Below are 9889 nucleotides of genomic sequence, written 5' to 3' on the forward strand. Positions count from 1 at the left end.
GGGTACTGGGATGCTTTTGAGTCACGTGTCACCAGCAAACCGTCCCAATCCTGCCATCGCCAAGTTCAATTGACAATGCATCACTAGCAACACACTGCGAACATGCAATCACAGGCGTCGGTGTCGATTTATAAGACAGTGACAGCTTTGCGCGAGCAGAAAAACGTTGTGTTGGACGGGCAATTGATCATAGTCACCGAGATTGAGAACTTCAAACTGAGAGCACTTCAGTATACAATGCATCTGTAAATTCATGTCTATCATTTTCGCCAAGGTATAGTTCATTTTTAAGCACCCAACGCCAACCATGCAGTCTAAAAAACCTCATTATCTCACGTCCTACGTAGATCTAAGCCCAGAACCCCCAATCCGTGGGACCGTCTCCCAGTCTAAGCCTGACATTGAACTGCGCCATCTAAAAGTTGGTCACATCGCTGACTCCGTTGGTGGCCTCCTTCTTCACGCGAGCGGCCTCGATGATCTCGTCGAGGCATCCAGAGCTGGCGGCGACAAGTCCGAGCACTAATACAGTCAGTCATGGTGGGCGGTGATCAGCACATGGGGATACTCACGCGAAGGCGCGGGGGCCAAGGTCTTGGACTTGTACTCAGGGTGAGCCTGGAGACTGTTGACGGTCAGCAATAGTCGATATGAGCGATAGATAATACTCACCCAACAAAGAAGGGATGGTCCTTCAACTCAATGGTCTCAACTCGGACACCGAGGTCATCCATTGAGGTCAAGGAAAGACCAGCCTTCTCGAGATCCTCAATGTAGTCGGGGTTCACCTCATAGCGATGTCGGTGACGCTCCTCTACGACATCGACTCCTCCGTACAGACCTCGGAGCTTGCTCCATTCGGTGCCAGGCTTGAAGTGGGATGTTCGGCTACCAAGTCGCATGGTACCACCCATTTTCCTGTCATTTATTAGCATCCCTTCCTTGATACACCAGACGTTGACTTACTCCTTGGAGCCCTCGGGCATGAAGATGACAACCTTGTGCTCAGCGGTGGCGGAGAACTCCTCGGATGTGGCATCCTTGAGACCCATCACGTTGCGAGCGTACTCAATGACTGCAGTCTGCATACCCAAGCAGATGCCGAGGTAGGGGAGCTTTCGCTCGCGAGCCCATTTGGCGACATCAACCATACCACGGATACCTCGAGTACCGAAACCACCAGGAACGATGATACCCTGAGCTCGAACAACATGAGCCCAGGCCTCGTGGAACTTTCGGGGGTCCTTCTGCTGCATATCGGGTTCGAGGTGCTCGGAATCGACGGAGATGAGGTTCAGCTTGCGCTTGCATCGCATAGCAGAGTGCTCGAGTGCCTTGTGAACACTGAGGTACGAGTCGTCAAGGCTGACGTACTTGCCAACCAACACAATGTTGACGGGTTCGAGGTGTCGATCGGGGACAACGGTCTTCTTCCAGAGGTCCCAAAGAGCTTGGCCCTTTTGAGCCATGGGAGGAGCAACCTCAAGCTTCTCAAGGGCGAGACCCTTGCGCAGAAGCTTAAGAAGACCCTCCTGCTCGAGGAGGAGAGGGACCTGGTAGATGGTGTCCATGTTGCGGACGCCAATGACCTGCTCATCTTCGACTTGGCAGCTTCGGGCGATCTTTGTGATGGTAGCGACGTCGAGTTCTCGTTCGCAGCGGCAGGCAATCTGGAGACGTTAGGCGCGGACTGTTATGGATCGCGAGGAACATACCACATCGGGGATCAAACCGGCGCTTCGAACTTGTCGGATGGCATGCTGAGTGGGCTTTGTCTTCTCCTCTCCATTGATGATAGGGACGTAGGAAACGCTGATGCTGAGGAAGTTGTCGCGGCCGAGTCTGTGTCGCAGTTGCTTAATGGCTGTTAGTATTGAGTTTCGAGATCGGTCTGGGTTTCATACTGAAAGGGCCTCAACAAAAGGACCGGATTCGAGATCGCCAATTGTTCCGCCCTGCCGCCAAGTCAGTCGCTATGCCAAGCCATCGGTAATCGGTAGGAGATCGTACAAGTTCGACTATGGTGGGTTAGCGAATGTCGCGTGAGATCTAGCTTATGGAAGACGTACTGATGCAGACATCTGGCGATTCACCAGAAGCGTCAACTGGAATCTTGGCAACGCGCTCAATCCAGTTCTGAATGGCATCTGTGATGTGGGGAACGACCTCAAATGCTGTTAGTCGGACCTACAAGATCGTAAAGTTGCGCAATGTACCTGAACAGCTACGAAATCGTTAGCATCCGCATAAAACAACAATCTCAGACGTAACACATACTCTTTCCCAAGTAGTCTCCGCGTCGCTCCTTCTCCTACATCAATTGTATTAGTGGTCGTGGATCGCGTAGCGAAGATTCCTGAGGATTCGTACAATGACCTGCTGGTAGATCTTGCCGGTAGTGATGTTGCTGTCACGGCTCAATTGGATGCCAAGGTATCTGGAGTACTATAAGTCCCTGGTCGAGCTTCGGTCAAGTCTTGTTGTCGGAGAACATACCGCTCGTAGTTTCCAAGATCGAGATCGGTCTGAGGGGTCAGCGCAAAGTTTTTCGTCGGTGAATATTGAGCGTACCTCGCCGCCATCGTCGAGAACGAAGCACTCGCCGTGCCTGGGATGTGTTAACGGAATACACAACCATGGGATTGAGTCGCAACATACTCGAGGGGGTTAAGAAGACCAGCGTCGGTGTTGATATAAGGATCGGTCTAGTCGAGGGTTAGAATCGTCGGTGAGGGAGGGTTTCGTCGGTGGGGTTTACTTTGATCGCCTGGTAACGTTAGTCAAAGCTCGCTCGGTGACCATGGTTATCGCATCGTACCGTGACTCGAAGACCGAGAGTCTTGAGAAGAAGACCAGCGCTACTGGCTAACATTGGCGTCAGTCGTTGAGAATATCAGCACAGCTCATCAATTGCCATACCGATAATGCCTGTGATTCACGAATTAGCACGCCCTTCATAACAAGAATGCGACGACAATAAGCATACCTTTGCCGACACCAGAGATAACTCCGCCGCTCACAAGAACAACCTTCATGATGTCGTTTGTTCTTTCAATTGTTCGTTTATATAAAGAATAGAAACTGCTAATATGGCAGGGCGGAGTTGCTGGGAGTTTTGTACGGCGCGTTCGCAAAAACTTCAATCAACGAAAAGAAAGATTCGGCGGTGGGGTACGATTTCTGCCACGCCCTGTGAAGCTCAGAACGCTGACCGCCTTCCGAATGCGGCTAAGAGATGACTCCGTGCGTCACGCCGCGGATTCATCCTGGTTGAGCCCCACCTGGCAGCCAGTGAATTGGTTTAACTGAAGCCATTCAGATACCTCTGTGTTAGGAGCCGAAAGATTAGCCTTATAGCCAGCACTCAGCTACGTAGAAGGCTTTCAGAAGAGTTATGGGGGATAGGAAATATCGCATGCCAGAGCGAAAACCCTCAGGGCATGCATTGGATAAGTAATGGTGGTTCAGGCTCGGACTGGTCCCTGGGGTACTTCGTGTAAATGGTGTCCCTAAAAACGCCGGTTAATTTTCCACGATGGAAATATTATGTTGTGTAACAAGCTCGAATTGACTTTAAAAGAATGAAACGATATTGGTTTAATTTTTCCAGATGGTAGGCTTACTGGTATCAACTTGAATACGATTAGAAAGCTCTTTATCAAGGCCAATTGCTAGTTGCATCTCTTGCTACAGGTTAGCTTGCAATGGTGATCTTGAGGATCGCCAATGGCAGGGTAGTTTCGCGACCCATCACCAATTGACCTCGGAAGCAACGTACAATTGCGTTGTTCAGCGGCACCTCGCATAAGGTATCATCTTTCCATGTAATTTTTCTCTGCATGCTCAGTTGGAGGTAACACACTTAGGATGATATCATCACGGGTTTCCCATCATCTTCGTTCTACGACAAACATTCTCAGGACGGCGAAATGCTTCTCTTCGTCCTCAACTCATACAAGTCCATACGATAGAACAATACGGAACCTCAAAATAACAGACCAGACTCGAGTTATATACCAAGGTATGGCATGTCTCATATTTTCTGCGCATTCAGAAGAGACTGACTAATTACGGAACATCAATCGAGTAGGCTTCACAGGCCCAGTGGTGCGCACGCGACTCAATCCCACGCGTCACGAAGCTAGTCACTGACTGCCCACGACCTAGGCAACCATAAATGCAAAAGACACGATAGATTATGGAACAAAAGTTGTCGGAGGAGTCTCTCCAGACAAAGGTGGCCAGACACACCTTGGCCTACCAGTCTTCAGCACCGTCAAAGAGGTAAGTCACTAGCTCATTCAATTGCCCAATCTAATAGCTATCCCAGGCGATGAAGGAGGTCAAACCAGACGTCAGCGCGGTCTTTGTCCCAGCAAAATTCGCAGCCACAGCAATTCTCGAGGCGATTGAAGCAGAGGTTCCCCTCGTTGTCTCTGTAGCAGAACATGTGCCTGTTCACGATATGCTTCGGGTTCATGAGGTCCTGAGAACACAGTCCAAGACCCGACTGGTAGGTCCCAATTGTCCTGGCATAATCTCCCCGAACCAGTGTCGTGTAGGCATAATGCCCTACAAGCAGTATACTCGCGGCTGTGTCGGTATAGTGTCCAAATCAGGTACATTGAGCTACGAAGCTGTTGGGTCTACTTCACGAGTTGGCTTGGGACAGAGTCTTGTTGTGGGAATGGGAGGCGATATGCTACCAGGTAAGTTTTCATCGCGCGAGCTGACTTACATTAACACGGGACAGGCACGACCCTGGCAGATGGACTGAAGCTCTTCTTCAACCATGATGAAACCAAGGGAATCATCGTCATTGGAGAAATTGGGGGCGAGGCGGAGCTCGAAGCCGCGGAGCTCATTAGAGAACATCGCCGCACGTCCCCAAGACCCAAGCCTGTCATAGCGATGGTAGCAGGGCGCACGGCGCCTGAAGGAAAGGCCATGGGACATGCTGGTGCGATATGGAGAGATGGAGATGTAACTGCAGAGGCTAAGACTAAAGCTCTAGAAGATGCAGGAGCTATCATCGCGCCGCACCCTGGAGTCATGGGCGAAAGGATGAAGGAGTTGCTTGGGATGTAATGTGTTGCTTCCCTTTCTTTCTCTCACCTTCGCCGATACCATAAGGTCAGGATTCCTCTCACAGTTAGAAACTCAGCATCAACATAGCACATCACATCACAGATATCAGCAAAAGCTACAGTCCAAAATGTTTGATCTGGACAGAAAATTCGAAATCGACCCCTCTACCAAAAGAGTCTATCTCGGAGAGTATTACAACCTCTGCTTTGACTTTCACGCCAAACCCTTTTATTCACATGCCGAGTTTATTTCCCGTATACACTAGGGCCTGGTACGCCTTTCGAAAGATTTTTCCTGAATCACCGGCCATATCAACCACGGACACACCGATCAGGGAGCCGATAAATACAAGATCATCCCTTTTCAAGTGATGCCTCGCTTTCAAGTCGAGAACATTCGAAATTCCTCCTCATACGGCTATCAATCATTGACCACAGTATACACCCATATATAGTCAATCAAGTGTGAGAAGCCAGGGGTTCAGATGCAATAGATTCGGGACTTGAGTAGAAATTAATCAGCTTCAGGCTCCGACAGACCTACCATCGCGAACTGCATCTTGATTTCCCTCACAAGGATGAATCAATGTCGGAAAGAGGCACAGCAACCTTATTTATCAGACACGTTCATCATAATCAACTTGGATTTCAGTAACTCTCACCCAGAAAGAAGTACGTATCTCGCTTCTTCGTCTTTGATTGGTGGACCGTAGAATAAACACCATCGTGGCTCATCCCTGTCGTCTCCCACCAAATGACGTCGAGGCGCCACGAGAACCGGTTTTTAGAGCGACACGCGCCACACCCAAAAGACTCAGCATGGCATCACAATGCGTCTTGGTCAACCACCACCAAGAAATGAAACAGCCTATGAGATTTGCCTTGCGTCGTTTCAGATCCTTGCAAAGTGGATGACGTAGCAAGACGCGCAATGTGTATAAAGTGATGTCTTCAGCACGGTCTTTGAGTCTGGTAGATATCTAGATTACAAGATAAACAAGTCGATAAACGATACAGCAGATTCCACATAATTTTGTTTGATATTCTTCACAATGGAGTGGACAAAGGCTACCTATAACGAGCAGTACGAGAAGTGGGTTCCTTGGATGGAGGACATTTATCTTCGTTGGTTCACCAAGGATAACAAGACAAGCTATGCGGCCAAGCGTGAGTTCACATCTCCCCATCACAGCCCCTCTCTTCTAATAGCATGATAGAAAACCTCGACAAGACCAAAGTCACAGGCGTCGAACAGGTCGACACTCTCCAAGACGGCGTCCATAACCTCGCTGCCGGTCAAGTTGGCCAAGGAGGACTTCTCCAACCCGTCGGCGACCTCGCATCCAAGGAGGGCGTGAATCGAGCTGAGCGACAAGGCCGTGATGAGAATGGCGGATACGTCAACAAGGATGTTCCAGGCTCTGGAGCTATGAACAGCACAGCGAATGCTGTTGTTGGTGGTGGACAGGGTGCTGCTCAAGGACTGCAAGATGTTGGAAAGGGTGTTGGTAACACCGTTGGCGGACTCTTGGGTGGAAAGAAGGAGTAAATACTGTTGATGATTCCTTTTGGTGTTTTGGTAATGGACTGGATAAAGGGTTGGGTATACCTTCGGCTTGATGGTCTCGGTTAAGGAACGATACAGGATACGGACAAGCGATACTATTATGTGAATGCTTAATTATTATTGGTATATACCACGAAGTATACTCTATGCTTCAATACAGATTGATCTCCCTCAACATTTCTACTTCTCTGACAAGTTATGCATGAGCAGGGCCAAATCGAGCTGGCAAGGGAAAGCTGTCCAGTAATTTGGTATTTATTTAATGATTATTAATTTTGCTATAAGCTTGTAATGTACTTGTTGAGTTTCCAAGCATCTCAACCAAATCAAGGAATGTTTTAGTAAATCAGGTTCTGTCCCATCAGCCCAGCAGGGTCCGTAGATCACTGCCAAGTTTCATGTGATTCCAACACAACCAATCAGCAGCACCAACATAAAGGAGTGACACACTCTTAACCGCTGGTTCGCTCATTCTTACCGGCGTGAGCCTCAGTATCAATGGTAGTCTCAGGGTTGTTGGCGTAATCATCCTCACCACTGAGCTCCTCGAGAGTCTTACGGGCAGTCTCAGGAATGAGGAGAGTGGTGAAGATACCGAGAAGCATGAAAAGAGCGTAGATCTCAAGGACGTGGTCCATCCAGGGGGCCTCGTTCTTTTCGGTGGCACCATGGGTGCGGAGAATGGAGATAGCACCCTGACCAATGATGGAACCGATCTTTCCTGAGGCGGCAGAGATACCGTGGGAAGTAGATCGGTAGCGAGTTGGGAAGACCTCACCAGGGACGATGAAGGTGGTGGTGTTGGGGCCTGAGGTTGTTAGTTTGCGTATTTTGGCAGTAGAATAAAGACATACCGAAGTTGAAGAAGAACTGGGCAAGGACGTAGATGGCGAGGAGACCGTTGGAGGAGATATGGTTGTAAGCGAAACCCATGACCTAGGCATGTTAGTGTTGCAAACTCCCAGCGAGGACAACAACTTACAATGAAGAGAATAGTCAGAATGATGAAACCACCAAGCTGAATAGTCTTTCGTCCAAGGGTATCAATAGTAGCAACCGAGACCCAGTAGCCAGGGACAGCACCAGCCAAGACAATAATAATGTTACCAACAGCAGTGTTGTACAAGAACTCATACATGTTGTTGGCGTCCTTAGAAGAGTAACCAATAACCTTAAGGATAGTACCGTTGTTCAAGCTGAGACCATAAAAGGCAACATCAAGACAGAACCATGAACCAGCGGTACCGATGAGGATGGACAGGTTCTTCCACTTGCTGTAGTGCTGGCAGAAGTCGCTCCAGCTGGCCTTGGGGACCTGGAGGTTGGACTTGGCGCTGGCATGGACCTGAGCGCGGGCGATCTCATCAGTATCACCCTCACGCTTGCCGGTCATGTAGGCCTTGACGTCCTCGTCGGCTTGCTCAACGTCGCGGGCGACGTCGAAGGTGTAACGGGGAGTCTCGGGAATGGTGAGACGGTCTATACAAGTGTCAGTATGTGCTGAGAGGTAGAGGTGTAAGTGACTTACAGTAGAGGGCAACACAAGCAGGGACGGCACCGAAACCGACGAGGGTACGCCACATCTTGTCGACGGCAACCTGGCAGTCTCCAGTGCAGTGCTTGGTATCGGGGGCACCCTCGAGAGAAGACTTGAAGCCGAGGGTGAGGAACATCATGACGAGAGCGGCAACGAGCTGGCCGATACCCTGCATAGCAAAGACGGCAGCCATCATGGCACCACGCCACTTGGTGGTAGCAAACCTGTGATGTTAGTCAACCTGGGCACCATAGCTGTGAACAAGGATGAACTTACTCGGAGGTAATAATGGAAGAAAGGGGATAGTCACCACCAATACCCACGCCCATGACTACACGCCAGAAGATGATAAGACCAACAAGCGAGGTAGAAGGGGAACCAGCAGTCAGGGCCTGAGCAAGAGTCGCAAAGATGATGACAATAAGCTCCAGACCATACATCCTCTTACGACCGACAATATCGGCCAACATACCAAATCCAAGCTGTCCAATAACAGTACCAGCAGAAGTCGAGAGCTTGATAGCATTATCAGAGCTGGTAGCAAGTTTTCCCTTGCCAGGATAGTACACAATACCCAACATGATGGTCAACATGGACACGCAGAAGATATCGTATGAGTCAGTAAAGAAACCAACACCGGCGACGATACAAGCGCGGACATGGTACCAGCCGAAGGGAGCCTTGTCGATCTCGGCGAGGGCAAGACGACGACGCTCATTGGGGTCAGCGATGTGAGCAAAGTCGTTGTGAAAGTTGTGGAAGGCATTGTTGCCGCCGCTTGTCTTTGCGACGGGACCAGGAGTGGCAGCCATTTTAGGAAGAATTATTTTAATAAAGAACGATATGAAGAATAGAAACTGGTCTTGATTTTCGTGTACGGTACGTACGTGTACTTGGAAAGGGTACCCAGCGGCACGTTCACAAGTGAAATTATCCTTGCAGCCAAGAACAAGCCAAGAGATCTAGAGAGGAACCAAACGATCTGATATATATAAATTGACCTCGATATTAATCCCCCATACTTCTCTCCTACGAGAATCCCATCAAGAGCCGTCCGAACCGAGACGCACCAGTCAAATTTTGTTTCTCGAGGACATGCTCTTCTAGAACTCGACATGCTATCTCCTGAGTCTCCATGCTCGGTATAGGATGAAGCACACGACAGTTGTAAGTGAGGACGAATAGACGTCGAGCTCGGTTCCCACGTGCATTCAGGCGTTGAGATTGCTTGGCTAAGAGTGTTCCAGGGTCTCGGGACACGGCACGGAATTAGCGTGGCTCCGACCCGCCTTGGCATCAAAAGTGGCAGATTGAGGTGCATCTGGACTTGAATGGTGTCACCGAGAGAGTAAGCTTGTCATTAAGGACTAAGCTTGTTGGTGGTAAAGTTCTGCTGCATTGGGTCACCGAGGGCGTTTGGAGTCGTCAATATTTCGGGTATCACGGCTTCAGCTGATGAGAAGCGTCGATTGTGTTGCCGCTTTAATCCCGCGGGCCAAGACTTTTGCGCCTTGGAGAGCACGTGTCTTTCAACGACTCTTCTAAGTCTGGGTCATCAAATTCTGTGTCTTTCTTTTCTCTTGTGACTTATCTCTTCTTTTCGGGCCGTCGCTGTTGAGGGTGTCGTTGCATTCGCTTATACCATACACAAGAGTTGTCGCATCCTTTGCGCGCGCATCATACATCAACTGTCATGAA

General features: G+C 49.6%; 4 protein-coding genes across 6 annotated transcripts; 2 read left to right on the forward strand and 2 right to left on the reverse strand.

The window, feature by feature from the left end:
* Window positions 1–226: 226 nt before the first annotated feature.
* On the reverse strand, window positions 227–3139 carry FVEG_12072 (CTP synthase). 2 transcript variants are annotated; one of them, XM_018901406.1, is made up of 18 exons: window positions 2987–3139; window positions 2920–2928; window positions 2819–2865; window positions 2759–2767; window positions 2659–2705; window positions 2572–2608; window positions 2497–2525; window positions 2371–2437; window positions 2278–2311; window positions 2217–2224; window positions 2070–2166; window positions 2011–2018; window positions 1905–1955; window positions 1716–1856; window positions 967–1670; window positions 673–918; window positions 573–625; window positions 227–522 (listed from the first exon to the last, which is right to left on the reverse strand). In XM_018901406.1, exons 1-18 carry the CDS (start codon window positions 3033–3035, stop codon window positions 416–418), a joined length of 1743 nt encoding a protein of 580 aa, XP_018759887.1. In that variant the 5' UTR covers window positions 3036–3139; the 3' UTR covers window positions 227–415. The 2 variants fall into 2 exon arrangements, with proteins under 2 accessions (XP_018759887.1, XP_018759888.1); XM_018901407.1 differs by having other exon boundaries at window positions 2819–2928.
* Window positions 3140–3791: 652 nt separating this feature from the next.
* Window positions 3792–5307, forward strand: FVEG_12071 (hypothetical protein). 2 transcript variants are annotated; one of them, XM_018901405.1, is made up of 6 exons: window positions 3792–3809; window positions 3867–4021; window positions 4091–4107; window positions 4168–4284; window positions 4331–4709; window positions 4754–5307. In XM_018901405.1, the coding sequence occupies exons 2-6, from the start codon at window positions 3868–3870 to the stop codon at window positions 5086–5088; spliced, it is 1002 nt and encodes a 333-aa protein (XP_018759886.1). In that variant the 5' UTR covers window positions 3792–3809; window position 3867; the 3' UTR covers window positions 5089–5307. The 2 variants fall into 2 exon arrangements, with proteins under 2 accessions (XP_018759886.1, XP_018759885.1); XM_018901404.1 differs by having other exon boundaries at window positions 3792–4021.
* Window positions 5308–5915: 608 nt separating this feature from the next.
* Window positions 5916–6900, forward strand: FVEG_12070 (hypothetical protein). Its single transcript, XM_018901403.1, has 2 exons — window positions 5916–6254; window positions 6305–6900. The coding sequence occupies exons 1-2, from the start codon at window positions 6140–6142 to the stop codon at window positions 6634–6636; spliced, it is 447 nt and encodes a 148-aa protein (XP_018759884.1). The 5' UTR covers window positions 5916–6139; the 3' UTR covers window positions 6637–6900.
* FVEG_12069 (phosphate:H+ symporter) lies at window positions 6088–9646 on the reverse strand. The gene is made up of 5 exons (XM_018901402.1): window positions 8468–9646; window positions 8183–8415; window positions 7637–8133; window positions 7509–7590; window positions 6088–7462 (listed from the first exon to the last, which is right to left on the reverse strand). The coding sequence occupies exons 1-5, from the start codon at window positions 9001–9003 to the stop codon at window positions 7107–7109; spliced, it is 1704 nt and encodes a 567-aa protein (XP_018759883.1). The 5' UTR covers window positions 9004–9646; the 3' UTR covers window positions 6088–7106.
* Window positions 9647–9889: the final 243 nt, after the last annotated feature.

The sequence above is a fragment of the Fusarium verticillioides genome, chromosome 4 (assembly GCF_000149555.1).
Source record: "Fusarium verticillioides 7600 chromosome 4, whole genome shotgun sequence".
NCBI lineage: Eukaryota > Fungi > Ascomycota > Sordariomycetes > Hypocreales > Nectriaceae > Fusarium > Fusarium verticillioides.